Here is a 24,725-nt window from a genome sequence, read left to right on the forward strand (position 1 = left end):
CAAGGGAAAAAAAAGTTGCTGACTCCAGTGTATCAGGTTTCCTTTTAGGGTCCAAATTATTTGTTCTAGTTTTGGGATGCTTGGGTCCACTGTTTTTTTTTTTTTTTTTCCCCCAATCAGGTTGCTTCTAAGCAAATCACCAACAAAAGCAATTTGAAGATGGTGAACACTAATAAATCATACATAATATTTGTTAGACACATGTACCTGCCATATTTTGTTGTTAATGCTGTGGTTTCAAACAACTGTAGAAGTCATTATTTTAAAACAGTTGCGTTGAACTTGTGAATTACAGTTCAGCCTCACCTGTACTGATATCCTGGGATCCTGGCTGAAGGAGCAGTCATAGTCCATAAAAACAGTTGACAAGTTCTGTGCCAGCATTTGAAACTTCCACTCCGGAGTGCCTTGTATCACTTCTACTTACATTTCTTTGGTTAACCTGATGTTAACAGCACAGGGAAGTATCCTTCTTCTGTAGAGAACCCTGCGAGCTTCCTGGCACCTTGAGCTGATGGATAATCCTTTTACAGAGATTGTTTCAGTGAACTCTCAGTATATGCTTGTATTGTAATTCTTCCAAATTACATATTTAGTGCTCAGTGTATGAATATAATGTCTTTGGATTTCTTTTTTGTAGAATTTTAGTGTATTTAACTGCAATTCTCTCCTGTAAACTGTTTCTCCTCTAGGGTTTCTCTTCTCATTCAGTGATATCATTCAAGTAGTCCAAGCCAGAAACCTGGGGTTACTTAACTCCCTGTATCACCATGATTGCCTATATAGACAGTTGACAATTTCTGTTGACTCTGTCTCCTCTGTGGCTCTTCTCTCCATTTTCATTGCTACTATCCTGGTCCAGGCATCTCTTGCCATTTATAGCAACCTTGTGACACCGTTATATTTCCTGATTTGCTTCTCTCTATCGCCTCTACAACCACCAAAGTGATTTTCCTAAAATATAAACTCATCATGTTATTCCTTTGCATTAAAGTATTTCAGCTAGCAGCTGAAATCCTTCCCTTAAAGCTCTGATTTCTTTCTTTTTAAGATTTATTTTATTATTTATTTGAAAGGCACAGTTAGAGAGAGAGAGAGAGATCTTCCATCTTCTGGTTCACTCCCCAAATGGCTGCAGCAGCTAGGGCTGGGCCATGGCAGAGCCAGAAGCCAGGAGCTTCCTTTTTCCAGGTCCTTTGAAGTGGGTGCAGGGGCCCAAGGACTTGGGGCCATCTTACACTGCTTTTCCAGTTGGAATAGCAGGGAGCTGGGTCAGAAGTAGAGCAGCCAGGACTCAAACTGGTGCCCATATGGGATGTTGGCATTGCAGGTAGTAGCTTAACCTGCTATGCCACAGCACCCACCCCAAAGCTCTGATTTCTTAACATGACCGTGCATCTGTTTTGTTTCTTTTTTTTTTTTTTTAAGATTTATTTATTTATCCGAAAGAGTGACCTATTTTGAGAGAAGGAGATAAAGAGCGAGAGTGCACGCGAGAAAGATACCTTTATCCAATGGTTCATTCTCCTAATGTCCACAGTGGCTGGGGCTGGGCCATGCTGAAGCCAGGAACCAGGAACTTCATCCTGGTTTCCTGCATGGGTGGCAGAGTCCAAGCACTTAAACCATCATCCACTCCTTTCTGAGGTACATTACCAGGGAGCTGTATTGGAAGCAGAGTAGCTAGGACTTGAACCAGCTTTCTAATACAGGATTCAGGTGTTGCTAGCAGCAGCTTAACCCACTGTGCCACAGTGCTGGCCTCCAACCTTCCTTCTTTTATTCCCTTTGTGGTTTTTTGTTTGTTTTATTTTTTTCACTCTGGTTATTCTTAGTTCCGTCCTGTTAGGCTCAGTTTATTTTCATGGCTATAAAAATATAATCATCCAGGGGCTGGTGGTGTGGTGTAGTGAGTTAAGCCACAGCATGCATGCAGCACTGGTATCCCATTTGGGTGTCACTTCTGATCTGGCTTCCTGCTGATGCATCTGGGAAAGCAGCAGAAGGTGGCCCAAGTACTTGGCCCTCTGCACGTATGTGGGAGACCTGGATGGAGTTCCAGGCTCCTGGCTTTGGCCTGGCCCAGCTGTGGCCATTGTGACCATTTGGGGAGTGAAACAATAGATGAAAGATCTTTCTTTGTTTCCTCTCTCTTCTCCCCTCTCTCTCTTTCTCTCTATCTCCCCCCCAACTCTGCCTTTCAAATAAATAAATTAAAAAAAAAAAATTCCAGATTTTTTTTCCAGAGCAAATTTTAATTACTCAACATTTGATAAATGTTTTTCACTTGCAGAGACTCAAGTACTTGTTAAAAAATACCATGCAAAGCTAATTATATATAGTACTGAGTATGGTCTAAAGCAGGCGCCTTCTGACCTAAAGATCAATGATTATTTTGTCTATTTAATTTTTTCTATTTTTATTATTGAAAAATTTATTTAAAAGATTTATTTATTTATTTATTTATTTGAAAGGCAGAGTTATAGAGAGAGGGCAAGAGAGGCAGAAAGAGAGGAGAATGTTCCATCTGCTGAATCACTCCCCAAATGACTCAACAGCCAGGGTTCAGCCAGGTTGAAGTCAAGATCCTAGAACTCCGTTCAGGTCTCCTACATAGGTGGCAGGGTCCCAAGCACTTGGGCCATGTTCTTTCTCAGGCACATTAGCAGGGAGCTATATCAGAAGCAGGGAGCTGGGACCTGAACCTGCACTCGATAGGGTATGCCACTACCAAAAGTGGCAGTGTCACTGGCTGTGCCACAATGCCATCAGCCCCTGATTATTCCTTCTTAGAACTTGGCTCAGCTAGGTGGTAGCCAGTGGGCTCTATAGAAAGCTAGATTGATAGGAATTTTCCTTTGTCTGTAGCCCATTTTTAGAAATTTAAAATGTGCCCATTTGAAACTGGTTGTTTCTGGGGCTTCTTCAGATGAGTTAATAATATATTTTTTCCTGGTAGGACACTAGCAGTAGTCTCTAACCAAAAGGAATGTGAAACACAAGTGTATTTTTTTTTTGTCTTTTTTTTTTTTGTGGTACTGTCTCCAAGAGGCCGCTCATATTAGCTAACCCTCTGTTTCAGAAATAAAAATAGCTTCATTGAACTCACAGGGGGTTAGGAGATTGCCCCTGAAGTTCAAATACTCGCCTTTGAAGGTGCTCCAGTGATTTTAACTTTTTAAGGTCCAAAATTATTTAGAAGTCACTGACCCAAAAGCTCTTTTATCAGCCAACAGCTGCCCTTTTTAACTAGCCTAATAATTTAGAAGTTTTGCCGGTGCCGTGGCTCAATAGGCTAATCCTCCGCCTTGCGGCGCCAGCACACTGGGTTCTAGTCCTGGTTGGGGCGCTGGATCCTGTCCCCGTTGCCCCTCTTCCAGGCCAGCTCTCTACTATGGCTGGAGAGTGCAGTGGAGGATGGCCCAGGTCCTTGGGCCCTGCACCCGCATGGGAGACCAGGAAAAGCATCTGGCTCCTGGCTTCGAATCAGCGCGATGTGCCGGCCGCGGCGGCCATTGGAGGGTGAACCAACGGCAAAAGGAAGACCTTTCTCTCTCTCTCTCTCTCTCTCTCTCTCTCTCTCACTGTCCACTCTGCCTGTCAAAAAAAAAAAAAAAAAAGGTTTTAATAAAATTAACTCTGAATTCTGAAGCTTTACAACTTGTTGAAAATACAGCTTTTTGGTGTCATAAGCTAATTTTTAAAAACAAGCTTAATAATAATTTAAAAGCACAGTTTTAAACATTTAAAAATGAGGCAGCACATTGAGAATCCCTAAGCATAAGAAATACGGGGATAATAAGGAAAACTGCAGTTTTATGGGGGATATGAAGTTTCTGTGTTAGGTATTTCTGTAATAGTTTGACTTTTTTTTTAAAGATTTTTATTTAATGAATACAAAATCATATGTACAGCTTTTAGGAATATAGTGTTTATTCCTCCCATTCCTGCCCTCCCACCCTCACTCCCTTCCCACCTCCTACTCCTTCTCCCATTCCAATTTTCATTAAGATTCATTTTTAATTCAATAGTTTGACTTTTTTAATAAGCAGATTTAGGGAAAAGGCTTATTTTCAAATATTTAGTTCTCTCTTTTTAAATATAAAAAGTTACTTGATTTCCTTAAGGAGTTAGCAGTCTTATTGTAAGGGTTAAAACAGGTTGCTTTGTGACTGCTTGTGTTAAATTTTTGGGGTTCCATGAATTACAGGGATCTTGGACATCTTATGTGAACAAATGTGAATGTGGGTGAATACTTTTTTAGGGTATAGTTTTTGGGTGATGCAGAGAAGAGGGTCCATAATTCAGACATTTTCTTTCCTTTTTTAATATTTATTTATTTATTTATTTATTTGAAAGGCAGAGTTACAGAGAGAGAGAGAGGGAGGGAGGGAGGGAGGGAGAGAGAGAGAGAGAGAGAGAGAGAGAATATCTTCCATCCACCGATTCATTCCCCTGGTGCCTCAACAGCTAGAGCTGGGCTGATCCCCCATGTGGGTACAGGGGCCCTAGCACTTGGGCCATCTTCCACTGCTTTCCCAGGCCATAAGCAGAGAGCTGGATTGCAAGTGGAGCACCTGGGACTCAAACTGGTGCCCATGTGGGATGCCGGCACTGCAGGCTGTGGCTCTACCCACTATGCCACAGTGCTGTCCCCTCATACATTTTTTTTTTTTAATTTTTAAAATTTATTTGTTTGAAAGCAAGACAGAGAAAGAGAGAAATCTTCTATCTGCTTGTTGACTCCCTGAGTGCCTGCAACAGCCAAGGCTAGGCTAGGCCAAAGCCAGGAGCCTGGAATTTGGATTCCCCATGTGGTTACCAGAGACCCAAGTACTTGAGCCATCATCTGCTTCTCCCAGGGTGTGCATCAGCAGGAAACTGGAAGTGGAAGTGGAGTGAGACTTGAATGTAGGGACTCCAATATGGATGTGGACATCCCAAGTGACATTTTTAACGGCTGTGCTGCACACCTGCCCCTCATAGAGATTCTCTTGATTTGATAATGCTGCCTTATCTTCTGAGCTTCACACTGCCTGCTTAGCATCTCTATTTGGGTATCTAATCCAGGGTCTCTCAAATCGAACATGTCTGTATTTCCTATTGATGTCATAACAGATTAACAACAAATTCAGTGGATTAAAAGCAACATGAATTTACTGTCTTGTGTTTCTGAAATCAAGGTGTTGGCAGGGCTACATTACATCTGTAGGCTTTGGGGAGAAGCTGTGTTTTTGCCTCCGTAGCTTCTAGAAGCATACTGTATTCCTTGGCTTCTGGCTCCTTGTTCAAAGCTTGCAGTGTAGTCTCTTTGCTCTTTTGTTCTGCTTCCATCATTACTTCTGCGTACTCTTATGAGCATCTCTGACTCTGATGCTCCTGCCGCACTCTTGTAGGAAGCCTGATTATACTGGGTGCACCATATATTCCAGGATAATTTTCCCACTTACAGATACTTAATCCTATATGCAGAGTCTCCTTTACTCTATATGATATGTGGTATCATATTCATAGGTTCTTTTTTTTTTTTTAAAGGTTTTTTATGTGAGAGGCAGAGTCACAGAGAGAGGGAGAGAGAGAGAGAGAAATCTTCCATCTGCTTGTTCACTCCCCAAGTGGCTGCAGTGACCAGAGCTGCACTGATCCAAAGCCAGGAGCCAGGAGCTTCTTCTGGTCTCCCACATGGGTGCAGGGGCCAACCACTTGGGCCATTTTCCCTGATTTCCCAGGCCATTAGCAAAGAGCTGGATTGGAAGTGGAGCAGCCAGGACACATATTGGTGCACATATGGGGTGCTGGCACTGCAGGCAGAGACTTAACCTACTTTGCCACAGTGCTGGCCCCTGTTCATTGGTTCTGAATATTAGTTACATGGATATCGTTAGGAGGACAGCGTTCATTATTCACTTGACCTGATAGCCTGTCAAACCTGTTCTCTTCCACAGTCTTTCACGTCTCAATTAATGGTATGACACTTCTCAGGCAAATAACCTACGAGTCATTCTTGACTTCTCTTTTCCCCTTATTTTTCCCATCTTCATATCTCGGTCATCATACCCACTTATTTCACCCTCAAGCAGTCCATCAGCTCATCTCCAAATCTAATCTTGCTTCTACTACCCACTTATATGTAGATTTAATTTTTTATCGTTAATTTCCACTAAAAGCAGAATGTCTCTTTTTTCTTCAAATTTTACTTATTAAGAGAGTGAGCAAGCCATAGCCCATCTGCTAGTTCACTCCTCAGATGTCTGCAGTGGCTGTGACTGGGCCAAGGCTAACGCTGGGAGCTAGGAACTCAATTAATTTGACCCATCACTGCTGCCTCCTAGGGTTTGCATTAGCATGAAGCTGGAGTCGGTAGCCAGAGCTGGGAATTGAACCCAGGTACTTAATTATAGGGTGTGAGCATCTTAATTGGCATCTTAATTGCTACATCAAACACCTGGCACTAAAAGCAAACTGTCTTTATCATTCTGGAGCTGTAGGCTTTCATCTTTTCCTATTCCTTTCACTCTGGGTGTTCAGAGTTAATTCTTGTTTGAGACAGTGAGAGTGGCACACAAAGTGGCACAGAACTAGATCTCACTTTATTCCAGCCATGTGGAGACAGGAAGTGAAGGCTTAATGTGGTTGTAAACACTGGAGAGAATTTGAGTTGAAGATAATTATCCTGAAAGGCAATTATAATTTCCATTAAAGATTTCAATCGTTCCTGTTCTTCAGACAATGAACATTTCCTCTCAATCACTGGTTGTAGAGTAAAATTAATCTGATCTCTGGTGATTATGACTCCTTCTTCTCTTCCTCTTCTTGCCAGTGGAACATGCTTTTTAAAAATCTGCAGGCAGCTGATTTCTAGTTGTAAACAAAACCATACCTAGTCAAATTTGATGGCTTCAGAATGAAATGAAGCATCTGAAATAATAAAATGTCTGTTGTTGAAATAATATAAAGCTAATAGTGTCAGCATTTTATAATTCTAAATCTTCTTTCAGTGGCGTTCCTGCAATTTTTTTAGTATCTTTACAGCTTAATGAAATAAATGAAAAAAATGGTCATTTATTTTTGCTTTTTGTTATTTACAGATTTATTTTATTTATTTGAAAGAGTTACATAGAGAAGTAGAGGCAGAGAGAAAGAAAGAGATCTTCCATCCGCTTGGTTCACTCCCCAAATGACCGTAACAGCCAGAGCTGAGCTGATCCAAAGCTAAGAGTCAGGAGCTTCTTCTGGGTCTCCCAAGTGGGTGCAGGGGCCTGAAGACTTGGGCCATCTTCTACTGCTCTCCCAGGCCATAGCAGAGAGCTGGATCGGAAGTGGAGCAGCGAGGACTTGAACTGGTACCCATATTGGATACCAGCACTGCAAGCGCGCACGCGCGTGTGTGTGTAGGGGGGGCCTTTAATCCACTGCACCACAGCGCCGGCCCTGGGTCATTTCTTGACATCGTCTATTTGTTATGAAGAGAAGAATTATAACTAAATGTATAGTTTTTCCCCATTTTTAGGAAACAAATAGCCAAGTGCATTTCCAGCAGCTTTTGTTTGTTAATCTCCCACCTTAGTTAAAATCCCTTAAGCCATATGACAGTGAAAATTGGAGCATATCAAAATCAGATATTTAAAAAGTAAAATACTCTGTAAATTGAAATTGATTTTTAAGATAGATGCTTTGATGAAACTCCCAAAGGTAGAGTGTGAAAATGTCCCTATTCAATTTCTTGTTTGATTAGTTGCGTTGGCAGTGACCAAATGCTTGACATTTTAGTTTCATGAATGCGGATGCTTACTAATTTTTTGGCCTCCAGTAGTTTATAAGCAGGTACCATGTGCATACTCTGGATTAAACTTTCAATTTGTATTTCAGCAATTTAGTCAAAAAGTGTATGTAGCTGATTTGAGCCATTTTTTGAAATGGTTCAGATGTTTTGTACAATTGCAAGTATTGTTTAAGTAACCTTTAGAGAGCCCTAAATATATCCGACGAGTCATTATTTTTTTAAAGCAAGAGATATCCTTATTCATTAAAAAAAATAGCTTTAATGAGATACGATTCACAGAACATACAATTCACCCATTCCCTGTTAATGTTTTTTAAAGATTTATTTATTTATTTATTTATTTGAGAGAGAGAGATTCCATCTGATAGTTTACTCCCCAATTGGCTGCAAAGGCCAGAGCCACGCTGATCTGAATCCAGGAGCCAGGAGCTTCTCCCGGGTTTCCCACATGGGTGCAGGGGTCTGAAGACTTGGGCCATCTTCTACTGCTTTCCCAGACCATAGCAGAGAGCTGGATCGGAAGAGGAGCAGCCGGGACTCGAACCAGTGCCCATATGGGATGCTGGCACTGCAGGCAGCGGCCCCACCCGCTACACCACAGCTCCGTCCTGCCTCCTTTTCTTATCAGTGAACAGAAATAAGTGAGTTGGGTGTACCAAAGGAGGGTATTCCAGAGAAGAGATAAGGCTTTGAGGTGGAAATGGGATGAAGGAATGAGAACATTAGTCTAGGTAATAAGTAAAAAACAAAACAGGAAGGTAAGAATCTTAGTGATAAATTAGAAAGTATATGGTAAGAAACTTAGGTTTGTGCCTTTCTTGGGTCATGTTGGTAAGTGGAAGCTCATTGGAAGAACATCACAGATAAGGAATGGGGAAGACATAGAACAACACATAGCCTCATGGAATCTCCTTATGTTCAGGATATAGCTGCCATCTAGTGATTTACTAAACTCTGCTTTAGTGCCTTGCTACCTGATTGTTTCTGTTTGCTACTTTTTTTTTTTTTTTAAGATTTATTTATTTATTTGCAAGAGTTAGAGAGAGAGAGAGAGAAAGTCTTCCATCCACTGGTTCACTCCCCTAATAGCTGCAGTGGCCAGATCTGCGCTGATCCGAAGCCAGGAGCTTCCTCCGAGTCTTCCCACATGGGGGCAGGGGCCCAAGGACTTGGACCATCCTCCACTGCTTTCCCAGGCCATCGCAGAGAGCTGGACTAGAAGTGGAGCAGCTGGGACTTGATCTGGTGCTGATATGGGATACTGGTACTGCAGGCCGCAGCTTTACCCACTGCGCCACAGCACTGGCCCCTCTGCTTCTTGATCTGATCCTCCTACCACCTGACTGCTCTTTCTGCCGTTTTAGCCACCTTCCCAGGAACACTGGTGTGGGATTCTCTACTCTGCTGTTCTTTCATCATTCCACTGCTCTCAGCCCTTCCCTGCTTCTCCCCTCACTTAGAATAGAATTTAGACTCATTATTGAGGCCTGTTAGACTCTGCAGTGCCTGGCCCCTGCTCCCTATCTGGTCTCAGTTCCTATTCCTACTGCTTCCCACCTTTGCTCATGTGTTTCAGCCACATTGACCTCCTTGTTCTTGTACATGGCTAGCATGCACCCAGCTCAGAACCTTTGTACTTGATGTTCTTTTGCTTCCTTGCTTCATTCAGGCCCCTCTCAAATGCCGGAGAAGCTTCTCTGACCACCCCATCCATGGTGAAATAACCCACCTTACCACTTTGGTTTTACATTTCTTCACCTGACTTTCTTGTATATGACATAGTATGCTTTTTTTTTTTTTTTTTTTTTTTTTTTGACAGGCAGAGTGGACAGTGAGAGAGAGAGACAGAGAGAAAGGTCTTCCTTTGCCGTTGGTTCACCCTCCAATGGCCGCCGCGGCCGGCGCGCTGCGGCCGGCGCACCGCGCTGATCCGATGGCAGGAGCCAGGAGCCAGGTGCTTTTCCTGGTCTCCCATGGGGTGCAGGGCCCAAGCACCTGGGCCATCCTCCCCTGCACTCCCTGGCCACAGCAGAGAGCTGGCCTGGAAGAGGGGCAACCGGGACAGAATCCGGCGCCCCAACCGGGACTAGAACCCGGTGTGCCGGCGCCGCAAGGCGGAGGATTAGCCTAGTGAGCCGCGGCGCCGGCCCAATGCATTTCTTTTGCATTTGATGATATTTCTCTGTCTCTCTTTCTCTCTGGAATTTAAGCTCCATGAAGGCTGCAGGCTTGGCTTGTTGTGTGTACTACTGGATCTCTGGTGCCTAGAATGTTGCATGGTGGGCACTTAGTACTGTTGACTGCTCATTGACATAGAATATGACTCACATTCAGACTTCCCTATAGGAGGAATCTGTCTCATCCAGTATTGAGTGCATCTGTTGGGTAAGATGCTAGTCTGAGTGTCTTACCAATTGGTAGGCAACTATTGTGTCGGGTTCCCAGGAGCCATGGTACATCCAACTGGTAATAGCCAGGATGGTGAGATCAGGAGATCCTCTTCTTTTAATAGCTCTGTCTCTCACTTGTTTGAACTGGTCCCTCCAAAAGTTTGAAGTTTGAATTTTTGATTCCTAAGAGAATTTCTGCCAGATCATATGCTGTGTAGTAGTTTCTCCCATTCTGAGCTAAGTGTCTAGAGGAATGATAGGAAGTAATATTTTGACTTCTTGACCTTTATATTCTGTTGCTGTATCATCCTGGCTCATATAATTGTATGCTTTCTTTTCCCATTTGTTCTTCTCTGGTTCTTTTTTTTTTTTTTCTTCTTCTTCTTTTTTTGTTAGAGATTTCTTTATGTAAAAGAGTTACAGAGGGAGAGAGAGAGATATCTTCCATCTGCTGGTTCACTCCCGATAATGGCCACAACAGTTGGGGCTGGGCTAGGCTGAACCAGGTCTCCTGGCTGGGTGACAAGAACCCAAGTACCTAAACCATCACCCACTGCCTTCCAGAGTACACATTAGAAGGAAGCTGGAATTGGAAGCAGAGGCAAATATCAAACCCAGGCACTCCAGTAGTCCAAGTGACATCTTAACCACTGTGCTAAACACCCACTCTAAGAATCCTTTCTATTCTGCCTTGTGTGAACTTTTCTTTCTTTATTCTTTATGGAAATCTACTTTGTACAAGACGTTGTGTCAGATTCTGGGCTACCTCAGTAAACAGAATACCCAGGATCTCACGGTATAGTTGGCAAATAAGTTATTTGGGTTTTACTATTCATTTATTCATTGATTAATTCAACAGATACTTACTGACACTAGGATAAAAGGTGGGTAAAAAAATGGACCTTACATTTGAGTAAGACAGACATGCATAAGACATGACATGCATAAGACAGACAACTACATAAACAAAAGTTAAATTATGGTTATGTTGAGTTCTGCAGAGAAAGCTTCCATAGTATTATGACAGTGTATTTCAGGAGGATTTGTTCTGGTCAGAAGAGCCAGGGATACCTTCTTTGAGGATGTGAGGGGTGAACTGAGATTCAAGGCATAGAAAGAATTGGAATATGGTTCTGGCAGCCTAGGCATAGAAGGGAGTAGCACAGTCCATGTTTAACAAAAGGAAGCAGGGATATAATCTTCTGCTCTAAACATTTAAGATGCTTTACTACAGAAGTGACAGGCAACCTGGATAGGTCTAAATGTTGAAACTCAAGAACTCGGGTCTTGAGTTCATAACAATCCATTGTTAGTAGTAGATAACACTGATATTTTTAAAAGCAAAAATTTCAGAAAAATACAGAATTGAACTACATATACACATTTCTAATTAAATCCCTTGTTATAGGCTGAGGAATAGAAGAGTGTTGGAAGGAAAGTGTAGATTAGTGGAGGAAGTGAGAACTAGGGTATAGGACAGGTAAGAATCCTATGATGCAACCTATGAGTATAAAGTGTACCTTTGATATAATACTTTCAAGACCTTCCCTTTTGCCATCACATACAATTTTTGCCTTGCCTGCCTCTCCAATAGCTATTTAATTTGTGTTCACAAATAATTACTCATAGAGGACATCATTCCTGTCCTGCAAGGTGCATTAGTTAGGGGCAAAAAATACCATTATGGATGGGACAGCCTTATTTTTTAGCTATTCACATTCAAACCAATAAAACATACTTCCAAAATCAAGAACCTTAACAATAAAATCCCTTCAAGTTATAAGTAAGGACACCAAGATTCCTGGTGACTGAGATTTATTCTCCATGAATTCCCTCTCCAGCCCAATACTCAAGCAGCAGCTTCAGCTATATTGCCTACTCTCCTGGTAATGTTAGGCCCAGAGGCATAGGAGGGTCCCAGGAAAGCCAAAGAGAGTAGTGCAGTAAGGACCAAGAAGTTAGATAAGTTCAGATTGTTGCTATGCCAGACCTCCGCTCTTGAGATAGTGGTGTTAATCCATTTTTGGTAATAGGTCACATTGGTATAGACCCCAGGAAGAGATGAACCACATTCCAATCCCCAGTTTACCACGCCTATCTGGATCCAGACACCATCAATGTCACACGATAGAGGCCCTCCAGAATCACCCTAAGGAAGAGATAGAGATCATGACTGTAATGAAAAGAAACATGAAGAGAGGAATACTCACAAGGGATACAGAGTCCCCCACTTTCCTCTGCCCCCATAATTTGTTTATTTGAAAGGCAGAGTGACAGAGAAAGAGATATCTTTGGCTGATTCACTCCCCAAAGTGTCCACAACATGTGGGGCTGGGCCAAACTGAAGCCAGGAGCCAGGAAATCCATCTGGGTCTCCTATCAGGGTGCTAGGGACCCAAGTTCTTGGGCCATCACCTGCTGTCTTCCCAGGCACATAAACAGGAAACGGATTGGAAGTGAGGTAGCTGGGACTCAAGCTGGTGTGGTACTCCAGTATAGTTTGCAGGCTTCCCAAGTTATTAGCTTAACCCATTGCACCTCAGTATTCACCCATGAAGAGTTTTTCAGAACCATGCATCAGACCCCTGGAGCTACAAAACTCTGAAAAGAGCTGCACTTTTTACTGCTTTAGGGGGTGATCACAGTAATTCTAGAATCATAGAATTTGAAATTGGCAAGGACTTTCATGAAATCAATAATTTCAGAAATGTTCTGATATGATAAAGAAGTAAGAATGTGATGAGTTTTTCAGTAGTTAAAATTTATTCAATTAAATGAACTGCTTATTTTTCTGTTTCTAGATTCTTGGTGCCCTTTTTTCAGTGCTAAAAGCTACAATTTCTTATATAAAGTGATTGTGGTAATTAGTAGCATGTCTCAATCTAACCTTTCCTTTTGTAATGCCTTTACTGAGATACAATTCACATATCATACCATTTACTCACAGTATACAATAAAATGGGTCTTAGTATATTTACAATGTGGTTATGTAATCTTTACTACAATTCATTTTAGAACATTTCATCACACCCAAAAGGAACCCCATATTCATTAGTCCTGTTTCTTCCCACTCCTTCCAGCCAGAGGCCAACTTAGTCATCTTTTTTCTGCCTCTATGGATTTGCCTGTTTTGAACATGCATGTAAATGGAATCATACTGTATGTTGGTTTTTGTGTCTGGTCTCTTTCACCTACCATACATTTTTTCAGGGTTCACCCACCTTAGTAGCATGTATCAGTCTCCATTCCTTTTAATGACTGAATAATATTTTTGTTAAAAATATGGTTTTTATTTGAGTCTATGAGAATACTCTCCAGTCCTACAGCCAGGAACCTGCAATCCAGGTCTCCCATGTGGGTGGCAGGAACCCAGTTACCTGAGCCATCATTGCTGCCTCCCAAGGTCTGCATTAGCAAGCCACTGGCATCAGGAGCTAGATAGAAGAGGCTGTCAGACTCAGGGATGCTTGCATTTTAAGTGCTGAGCCAAATGCCTGCCCCCAAACTGAGTTGTAGATGCACTTTAGCAGGTTGAGAAGAAGTTTTTAATTAGGAAAGGGTAGCTGGATTTTGTCCGAACTTGGATTTGGTTTACTAGTATTTTTTGAGGATTTTTCTGCCTATATTCATAAGAGATATTGGTCTGTAATTTTCTTAGGGTGTTTTTGTCTGGTTTTAGTCTTAAAGTAATATTGATCTATTTAGAATGTATTAGGAAGCATCCCTCCTTCTCTACTTTTTAGAAGAGTTTGTAAAGAATTAGTATTCTTTAAATGTTGAGTAGAATTCACTAGTGAAGCCATCTAGGCCTGGGCTTTAAAAAAAATCTATTTGAAAGGCAGAGACAGACAGATAAACACAGAGATCTCCCATTCGTTGGTTCATTCCCCAAATGCCTGCAACAGCTAGGGCTGGGCCAGGCCAAAGCTAGTAGTCCAAAACTCGGTCCAGGTTTCCCATGTAGCAGTAGAGACCCAAGCACTTGAGCTGTCACCTGCTGCCTCCCATGGTATGCAGCAAAGCCAGGACTCCAGCAGGACTCTGATATAGAATATGGGCTTCCAAAGTGGCATCTTGACCACTGTGCCAAATGCCCAGCCTCAGCTATTTATTTGTTGGTATGCTGGCCTTCTTTCTTACTACTTATACTAAATTGCTTTCTTTTTTTTTTTTTTTAAGTAGGCATTCTTGTCTTGTTCCATGGTTTTTTTGTTTGTTTTTTAAGATTTATTTATTTATTTGAAAGAGTTACAGAGAGGGCCACTGCTTTATTCCCCAGATGGCTGCAATTGCCAGAGCTGGGCCAAGCTGAAGCCAGGAACTCCATCCAGGTCTCCCACAAGGATGGCAGGGGCCCAGACACTTGGGCCATCTTCTGCTGCTTTTCCAGGCCATTAGCTGGGAGTTGGATTGGAAATGGAGCAGCCAGGACGCAAATTAGCACCCATACGGGATACGGCATCACAGGCTGCAGCCTGACTCACTATGCCACAACTCCAGTCCCTAAATTTTTTAAAAATTGGTTTATATGAGAGGCAGAGAGCAACAGCATGAGCAGGTGTGTGTGTGTGTGTGTGTGTGTGTGTATAGGGGGAGTACGTTCTGATTTGCTGGTTCATTCCCTAAATGCCTACAATGGCCCACGCTGAACCATAGCTGAAGTTGGGATCATGAACACAATCCAAGTCTTATTTCAAAGTCAGAGTGCCAGAAAGAGAGGGAGAGACAGAGATCTTCCATCCACAGGTTCACTCCCCAAATGCCTGTAAAAGCTAGGGCTGGGCCAGGTTGAAGCCCAGAGTTTCATCCAGTCTCTCACTGTGGATGGCCTGGGACCAAACACGAGGGCCCTCTTCTACTGTTTCTCCAAAGCCATTATTAGCAGGGAACTGGATCAGAAGTGGAGCAGCTGAGACCTAAAGCAGTGCCCAAATGAGATGCTGGAGAAGCAGGCAGCAGCTTTACTCACTATGCCACAACGCCAGCACCCCCCCTCCTTTTTTTTTTTTTTTTAAGAATTTATTTATTTGAGTTACAAATAGGAGGAGTCCAGAGACAGAGCACACCTCAAATTCTGTGTGTAATTCTGTTCAAATCTATCATCTGACCCCCTAAACTACACATACATGTTCAGGTTGGACTCCAGGCAGCTTGGCTGAGACTAAAAGAACTGCTACTGCATATCACCAGAGAGATACGATTTGGAGTTTAAGGTCAGCCAGGTTAACTCCCTGTTGAAACAGGAAGTACACATTCTTTAGAAAAACATAACAATCCTTATTCTATACACTGTGCTACTTGTCCAGGATATAATCCCAAATTATTAGAAGTTCAAATAAACAAACAAAAACTAGGAAAATGTTTCCAAAGATAAACTGGAAATTACTACTCAGGAGAAAAAGCAATCAGTGGAGAATAACCATCAGATCTCTCTGACTTTGGAATCGCCAGATAAGGAACTTAAAGCAGCTGTTGAGATCTGTGATAAACGCATGAGAAGGAAAATGTACAAATAGTGGTGCAGATAATACAAGTACGTTGATATGGAAATATTGGCAGAGATACAGAAAAATGTGTAAGTGAGAGGGCGAATAAAACCAAATGATCATTCTAGAACTAAAAGAATCTGAAATAAAAAATTCACTAAGTAAATTTAACAGTAAACTGCAAATAGCAGAAAGACAATGGTTTTTTAATAGTGATTAAAAGATTTATTTTGAAGGACAGAAAAAAAGATAAAATGGAACTGTATGAAAAAATGTATAACTTACGAATTTATGGTTTCCACTAGAAGGGGGAAGAGAAAAAGTAGAATACTTTTTGAGAAAGTTATGAGTTAAAACTTTGAACAAAAGTTTGTCTTTCCCAAGTTTTGCTGAAGGAAAGTAGATTAAAAATCTAAAACCACCATGAATCTCAAATAGGATAAATGCAAAAAGAAAAAAAAAATCACACCTAGGACATCATTCAAACTACTGACAATCAAAGATAAAAATAATTGAAAACATCTAGAGGAGAACAACATATTAACACTCAGTGGAATGAAGATACAAATGAAGGCTGATTTTTAAGTGTAGGATGAAGTGTTCTTGAAAAAATGAAAAAGTTGGTAATTTTGTGTCAATCTCTTATATTAAGGGATTTATTTCATAAATATATTTATGAAAATTAATGGATGTATAATTCTAATGACCAATGGTTAGTACTGAATCAACAGTCTTACAGTTAAAGAGATTATATTCAGGTATTAGTTATTTTGCCAAGGGTAACACAAGAATTCTTGTTAGAATGCCTAGCCCCTGACTCCCAGTCTACTGTTGTTTACAGGTAGGAAAACTGGGATCCAAGTAATTATTTCTTATTAAAAAAAAAAAAAAAGTCAAGAGGCTGGTGTTGTGGTACAGCTGGTTAAGCTGCCACTAGTGGTGCACCATCCCATTTGAGCGCCAACATGAGTCCTGTCTGCTCCACTTCCTGTCCAGCTCCCTGCTCATGTGCCTGGGAAAGTAGCAGAAGATGACTCAAGTACTTGGACCCATACCACCCACATTAGAGACCCAGATGGAGTTCTGGGCTCCTGGCTTCAGTCTGGCCCAGCCCTGGCTGTTGGGGCCATTTGAGGAGTGAACCAGTGGATGGAAGATCCCTCTGCCTTTCAAATAAATGAATAAATCTTTTTTATAAAGATTTATTTATTTATTCGAAAGTCAGAGTTACACAGAGAGGGGAGAGAGAGAGAGAGAGAGAGAGAGAGAGGTCTTCATCCGATGGTTCACTCCCCAATTGACTGCAAAGACTGGAGCTGTGTCAATCTGAAGCCAGGAGCCAGGAGCTTTTTCCATGTCTCCCACATGGGTGCAGGGGCCCAAGCACTTGGGCCATCTTCTGCTGCTTTCCCAGGCCACAGCAGAGAGCTGGATCGGAAGTGGAGCAGCCGGGACTAGAACCAGTGCCCATATGGGATGCTGGCGCTTCAGGCCAGGGTATTAACCTGCTGCGTCACACCGCCAGCCCCCCCCCCCCCCCCTTTTTAAGTCAAGAATAAGCTCTAACCTGGCAACTGTCTTTCATTCCCCGAGTATCACCAGCACAAAGCATGTCTTCTGTGATGACTGGCTCCATTTCTGGAAAGAAGATACCAACTGGATTATAAAGTCGTTCACAAGCCTGGCGGTGAATAATGGGTAGTTCTACTTCCTGGAGGTCAGAAGGGTGATTGTTGTCTGTAGAGGAAGGCAGGAATGAAAGGTTAAAGCAATCTGGAAAAGCCCAGGGGCAACATTCAGTCATGACATGCTAAGTCTCTAAATGGGAGACTCAAAAACAGAATATGATTGCTTTCCAATTCTATTTGCCTATGGAAGGAACTTTTGATACAGTTAAATTTAAAACAATGAATGATTAAGCATTATTTGTGGTTTTTCTATTGCTTTAGTATTCTAAATAGATGTGAGTATTCTAAAAGTACATTAAAATTCTCCTTTCCCAGTTTTCCTGCTTCCAGATTAGTTCCTGTCTTATCTCTACACCAAATTGGCGAATCCTTTAAAAAAAGAGGGAAAAAAACCCCGCCAGACTCTGTAAATTTTAAATCAGGCTTATTAACCTCTGAGAGAGGTGAATAAGGTGCTTCCATTGTTAGTATCTGCTCTTCCAGCTATCGTTAGAGTCTAGGAAGGACCTAAGAGTAGGCATGTAAGTGACAAAAATATATGGTTTGAAGACTTCTAGATAATATCATTTGGTTAGCTTTGTTGAAAAATATTTGCCATGGTAAGGATATGCCTAAAATTTGAATGCTCTAGATTGGGTACAAAAAGGTGATGTATGAAACTAGTCCTCTTGCTGCCCATTCTTACCTGTACTCTCCTTAACTTTTCCCCATCCAGTCACCCAACAAGAAGGGGGAATTTTCAGCTGCTTTGCGATGGTGGGTAAGCAGATGGGTGTGATCAAAGAAGTGAAGGTGACTTGGGAAGCCAGTTTCAACAAGGCAATGTCTGCGGTTCTGTTGTCATATTTGGGATGGATGATGATCTTGGACACGTAGTATTTCACAGCTTTACTTGAATAGCCTATTTTAGTGGATCCCAGCCATACACTATATAAAAATGTATTCCATGTCCTAAGGGGAAAAGAAGGAGAATAAACGTGAAGCATGCTATGGGCTACAGCTGTTTAGAACAAGGTACCCATAGCACCTGGTATCTAAGCTAGAAAGAGTGGTAGCAGACTGGGAATTAACCAGGGTGCTCCCAGCCTGGGCTAGAGTGAGTTGGTCTCTTTTCTTCTCCTTCCTCTGTGGATATTTTTTCTGCAGTCTCCTGTTAGAAGCTTATGGCCAGGGTTTTGCTGTTAATTTTATCTCTGGTTCTTTCATTTACCTCTGCCATTCTCCATGGTTTCAGCCATTGCCTGTATGCTCAGTAATCATTGGTCTTTATTGCCAGTTTTGATTTCTGTTCTGCACACTAGACCTTTATTGCCAAGTACAGTTTTAAGACAAAGTCTAATCAAGTTACCCATATACTTGTCTAAATTTAAAGTGCCAGGTAGTGTGATAAGATGTCCAAAATACATGAAGAAGTAAAAAACACTCTGTCCCACCACCTGCAGTCTACACTATTCAGAGGAAATAACTTTCAAGTATTTTAGCGCTTAGTAATTTCCTTAGTATTTTCAAGAAACCCTCTGTATTACTATTTTTTAATTTTTTTTTGTTGTAACGGCTTATTATGATTTATTTGAAAGGCAGATGACAGAGACAGGCACAGAAAGATCTTCCATCCACTGGTTCACTCCCCAAATGCCTGCAACATGTAAGGCTGCACACCCAGGCTGAAACCAGGAGCCTGGGACTTGATCTGGATCTTCACGTGGGTGGCAGGGGCCGAGGCGCTCAGTGGTCACCTGCTGCCTGCCAGGGTGCATTTTTAGCTGGAAGCTGGGTCAGAAGCAGAGGCAGAGCTTTTGCACATCATTTGTTCACCCCCCACCTTCTACTTCCTTTCCACAAATCCTCTAACCAGTATTACAGCCTTTTGTTAGATCAGTGCTTAGTGTAGATGCTCTTACGACTTTGTAAACATTATCCAGTACTGGGTCATAGTGAATACCGTGATTACATTTTTTATAAACTTTTGCTTCTCCTGGAGTTCATAATGTGGTCCCACTTGTTTCTGTGTACTATGTACCCATCGCTAATTTCATCAGTCATTCCCCAAATTCTCTGCCAAATGTGCAGATCGCCCCTCGATACCTGGAAACCTGTCAGGCATTCTATTAATACTGTTTTTGGAATCCTCTGCCCTCTTGTTCCAATCCTAACTGACATACAGCTATCATCTTGGCCCCTTCCTTTACTATTTATGATTTTCTTGGGATTCTTTTCTGTGTTGTATCTCCTTTTGTCTGTATTATCAGATGTTCTTATTTACCTTCATTTATTTTGGTGAAGCACATTCTTCTATGGCTTTCTTAGAAAATCTGAGAGATTACATTTTTGGTACTTTGCCGATTTAAAAATATCTTATTTCCACCCTACCTTTGGTTGATGGCTTATAAATGGATAAGATTGTAGTTGAAGTAATTCTCTTAGTATTTTGAAGTCATTACTCTGCTTTGACTATTACTGAGAAGTCATGTTACTTTGATTTCTATATGTATTGGTTACCTGTTGTTACATAACAAGTTAGCACAAGCTTAATGCCTTAGAACAATACATGTCTTGGAGTTTTGATGGGTCAGGGATCAGGAGTGACTTAGTCAGGTGCCTCTGACTCAAGGTCTCATGCAGAAATCATGGTAGACTGCAGTCCTCCCGAGGCTTGACTAGGGGAGGACCTGTTCTCACCCTCACTGATGTTGGCAGGCTTCTGGTCTTCTCTAGCTGATGGACTCAGTGCCACATGGACCTCCCCTGGGACTGTCTTCTACACGTCAACTTGCTTCTCTCACACAGTAGCTCTGAGGGAGAGCGCGTGCACTCTGATTGTGCTTGTGACCCCCAGAAAGCATAAAGCGATGTGTCATTTGTATTTAGGAGTGATTTGGAAAAAAAGAAAAGTTTCTGCTATAGTGCCTGTGTCTGTCGTTTCAATTTCCACTTCTGTGCCCTGTCCCTAGTTCCAAGGTGACCTAGGGTTTTCTTCTGCCCTACCTGTCCTACCCTTGTGTTGGTCTGTCACTTCATGAAGTCATTCAGATAGTCACTGAGAACTTGCTGCATTCTGGCTCCCAGCTGGGACTCACCTCTGTAGGCAGTGTGCCGCTGTCAGTATCCACCTCTCGCTGATGAGGGAACCTCCACAGATATGGGCATCTGCCAGCTGTAGGCTGACTTGCCAGGGCCAGCGCCCCTCCACAGCATCCTGACCTCCAACAATGCGGCTTGAGAGTACAGGTCGCCCACATACTAAAGAAAGAGGGGAAAAGGAAACGTGGAAATCTGACAGTCCTGTTTCTCTGGTCCCCACCTCCCCATCATCTCCAAACTTGCATTCATTTCTGGGACCGGAACCCTACCTAGATTCCATATTCTGTGCTATTCTTATGTCAGACTCAGCAGTCTTGGGCCCAAATGGGGACCACTCACCTGACTTCAGATCTTTCTTTCTCAGAAAAGAGCGTGGGTAAGACCCTAAGGAAGACAAATGGTGTCATTAATATATAATAACATATTTAGATTCACTGAACAGAGAAGCCTCCCTTATATTTAAATTTCCCATATTGGTGTTAAAGGCCACAACTTACAGTGTCTACCAATTATGGAGAATCTTGGTGGTTACATACTGCCTTCTTCAGCAGCTACCTGGAACATAATTTAACTCCTGATAATTCAGGGGTACCATCAGGAATATCAAATATGTTAGGTTGTAAATGGAATGATCCTGTCAGCTGCTCTTGAGACTTATCAGCTTTATGTTTTTGTGTTTAATTGAATTAGCATTTTGCAGTATTCACTTATCTTTCTTCTTTGCTACTTTCAGGATTCCTGAAAAAATTTGTTTATTTGAAAGAGCAACAGGGCAGGAGGGGAGAGGGATGGGGTGGGGGAGGAGAGAGGGAGAGAGGGAGAGGGAGGGGGAGAGGGAGAGAGAGAAAAAGATCTTCCATCTGCAGGTTCACTCCCCAAATGGCCTTGGCTGGAGCGGGGCCTATCTGAAGCCAGGAGCTTCTTCCGGGTCTCCCACATGGGTGCAAGGGCCCAAGCACTTGAACCATTGAGAGCTGGATCAGAAGAGGAACAGCTGGGACGGGAACTGGCGCCCATATGGGAGGCTGGTGCCACATGCAGAAACCTTAGCTAACTACGTTACAGCACAGGCCCCAGGATACCCTTCTTTTAAATTACTATGGGCTGGAAAAATAAATGACCAAGCTTATGTCTGAAATCATTGGAATGCTATTTGTACTTCCAGTTCCCTCTGCTTGAAGTGCTTTTTTCCTGGATCTTCATAGCTAACTTGTGCATTTGCTTTAAGCCTTGGCTCAAATGGCTCCTCCTCAGTGAGGGTTTCCTTGTCCACCCTATTTTTTAAAATCACACTTCCTGACCCTGCACTATAGATGTCCCTTTCCTTTCAGAGCATGAATTACCTACTAACCCTTATTATTCACATATTTGGTATGGAATGATTATGAGCACCACAGAGACCAAGATCGTAGTTCTGTTTCCTATACCCGAGAACCCTGGAACACAGCTGAGTATATACTCACCTTTCTGGACTTGCACAAGTTATGGGTGAAGCGTCATACTATTCTATATGACTCCTTTTTTTTTTTTTTTTTTTTTTTTTTTTTTTTTTTTTTTAAGATTTATCTATTTATTCGAGAGGCAGAGTGACAGACAGAAATCTTCCATCCACTGGTTCACTCCCCAAATGGCCACAAGTGGAGCACCCGGGAATGAATGGGCACTCTATGGAATGCCAGTGTCACAGGTGTTGGCTTAACCCACTACACGACAACACCGCCCCCAGGAACTTCCTGAGAAAATAAACCACTGCCTTTCTTCTAATGCCACTGCAGAGACTCACCCAGCAAAAGAAACACCAGGAAGGCACAGCTGGCAGGGCCCATGTCTCTCTCCTCAGGAGCAGCACTTCCTGTTTCTTGGACTCATGCTCCCAGGAGAGCGAGCTGGGAGCAGCTTCTCCTGGAAGGATTCCTCTGCTTCACACTCTTTCTCCTTTGGTCTTCACGATACGTAAGAACAGGGTGGCGCTGTGGCGTAGCAGGTAAAGCCGCCAGCTTTGAGATCCGGCTGCTCCACTTCCAATGCAGCTCTCTGCTATCGCCTGGTAAAGCAATAGAGGATGGCCCAAGTCCTTGGACTCCTGCACCCGCGTGGGAGACCCGGAAGAAGCTCCTAGCTCCTGGTTTTAGATTCGGTGCAGCTCCGGCCGTTGCAGCCATCTGAGGAGTGAACTAGCAGGTGGAAGACCTCTCGCTCGCTCGCTCGCTCTCTCTCTCTACCCCTCCTTCTCTCTGTGTGTAACTGTGATTTTCAAGTAAAATCTAAAAAAAAAAAAAAAAAAAAGTGCAGCTTGTAGGCCCCGGGGTGAGGTGTTGGGGCTATGGCGCCCCCTGCTGTCGTGGAAGAGTAAGGTGTCTGGTTTCTGTTTAGGGCTAGCAGATGGAAAGGCATAGGTAGCATAGTAGGTTGAAGGCACTCAGCTGGACTCTGTCTCTAGTTAAATGAAAGGTAGACAGGAGTCTTAAAAGGCAAGAAATGGGGGCCGGCGCCATGGCTCACTTGGTTAATCCTCCGCCTGTGGCGCCGGCGTCCCATATGAGCGCCGGGTTCTAGTCCCGGTTACTCCTCTTCCAGTCAAGCTCTGTGCTATGGCCTTCCCCAGGCAGTGGAGGATGGCCCAAGTCCTTAGGCCCCTGCACTCACATGGGAGACCAGGAGGAAGCACTTGGCTCCTGGCTTTGGATCGGCGTAGCTCCGACCATAGCGGCTATTTGGGGGAGTGAACTAACGGAAGGAAGACCTTTCTCTCTGTCTCTCTCTCTTTCACTAACTCTGTCAAATAAAAATAAAAAAATAAAGCAAGAAGTGGAAAAGGTGTGGGTAAGTGGGAGAGTTGAACTGTAAGGCATTTATAATAAAGGCTTCAACACATCCTGCAAGTCGCTCTGAAACTGAAGGCGGCACTTCAGTGATGGGCTGAATGGAGGCTAGAGGAGTGGGCTCTTGGACCTCTGTGTCGTTGAATGTGGGCTGCCTCCAATGTGGGGGGAGGTGGCTCTGTTGGCAGTCCTTGGTTAGACTTAGGTGTGAAGTGTGAGCAGCCAACATGCATGGCTGCTATGGGAATGAATGCTTTGGTTCTGAACTGGGATCTGAGTGGCACTCCACCACGTCTGTCCTTGAAGTCTTCTCTGTGCCTGCCACACTTTCTGCACCAGTTGTGTGTAGGGGCCTAGGTCTGTAGAAGCAGAATTCAATGAACTGTTAAAGCGTGTTATTACCCTCTGTAGCTTAAACTATTGGGAGAATTGAAAAAAATACCTGACTAGTTTGAAAATGAACAGGTATCAAAAGTCCACTTAAACCACTTTAAATCAAGAGAGGATTATTTTAAAGATAGTATTTTGGGGTGAATTATGTCTACCTCTAAATTCATGTTGATGGTCTAATATCATGTACCTCAGAATGTGACCATAATTGGAGATAGGGTCTGTAAAGAGGTACTTAGGTTACAGTGAGATCAATCGGGTGCGCCCTAATCCGGTATGAATCCTGTTCTTAAAAGAAGAGGAAATTTGGGCACAGATACATACAGAGGGAGAAAGAAGATGGTTATCTCCAAGTGAAGTTGTTCTGAAACAAATCCTTCTCTCATGGCCCAAAGGAAGAACCACCCCTGCTGACCCCTTGATCTTGGACTTCTGGCTCCAGAACTATGAGAAAATAAGCCATTCCGTGTACAGTACTATGGGATTTTTAACAATCCCAGCAAACTAATACAGATAAGTATGAAACAATAACAGTAGGATAGCAGTGCCCTTTGGAACTATCACAGGACAGACCTGGAGGCCAGAGCTGGAAGGGAGCTCTGGATTCATGATGGCACAAGGCCTTATAACCAGCTTCACTCTGGTTCTCCACCATTAAATGTGGCTCAACCACATTTCATGCTGTTTCTATCTATCCTCCTAAAAACTGCCCAGGTTTTTACTTATTTTCAGTTCAGATTCCCAGGAAATCTTTGGTGCAGTTTTTTCTCTTAGCAATACGTGGACTCATGACTGGATTGTCTTTGTGAGTGCCCTTATGTGAGTAGGGAAGAAAATGGGGATGCACAAGGTAGCATGTACCAATGCCATCTCACTAGTCCAAGTGATCAATTTCTGTTCACAATCGATCATAATGATAGGACTAAGAGCCAAAGGGACCACACAAACAAGACTAGTGTCTGCAAATACTAACCGATAGAATAAAAAAGGGAGAGAACGATTCAACATGGGAAGTGAGATACACAGCAGACCCATAGAATGGCGGATGTCCTAAATAGCACTCTGGCCTCAGAATCAGCTCTTAA

The 24,725-nt window shown here is 42.7% G+C and overlaps 2 protein-coding genes across 16 annotated transcripts in view; one reads left to right on the top strand and one right to left on the bottom strand.

Moving 5' to 3' along the window:
- The window catches only part of SH3D19 (SH3 domain containing 19), a 200,959-nt gene that overhangs the window by 25,370 nt on the left and 150,864 nt on the right, over window positions 1-24,725 (top strand). Inside the window, exon 1 of one of the 14 annotated variants that reach the window (XM_051819354.2) lies at window positions 20,752-20,804. The exons of the other annotated variants lie outside the window; for them this stretch is intronic. Within the exon in view, the coding sequence (XP_051675314.1) occupies window positions 20,753-20,804 (52 nt within the window). The 5' untranslated portion in view covers window position 20,752. Of the gene's footprint in view, window positions 1-20,751; window positions 20,805-24,725 lie in introns of those variants that run through there. 14 annotated transcript variants of the gene reach the window in all.
- Window positions 4,427-24,137, bottom strand: PRSS48 (serine protease 48). 2 transcript variants are annotated; one of them, XM_051819393.2, is made up of 6 exons: window positions 22,212-24,137; window positions 20,768-20,812; window positions 20,425-20,587; window positions 18,033-18,298; window positions 17,227-17,297; window positions 4,427-12,322 (listed from the first exon to the last, which is right to left on the bottom strand). In XM_051819393.2, exons 1-6 carry the CDS (start codon window positions 22,252-22,254, stop codon window positions 12,023-12,025), a joined length of 888 nt encoding a protein of 295 aa, XP_051675353.1. In that variant the 5' UTR covers window positions 22,255-24,137; the 3' UTR covers window positions 4,427-12,022. The 2 variants fall into 2 exon arrangements, with proteins under 2 accessions (XP_051675353.1, XP_051675352.1); XM_051819392.2 differs by having other exon boundaries at window positions 17,227-17,396.

Source organism: Oryctolagus cuniculus, chromosome 8 (genome assembly GCF_964237555.1).
Source record: "Oryctolagus cuniculus chromosome 8, mOryCun1.1, whole genome shotgun sequence".
Classification (NCBI taxonomy): domain Eukaryota; kingdom Metazoa; phylum Chordata; class Mammalia; order Lagomorpha; family Leporidae; genus Oryctolagus; species Oryctolagus cuniculus.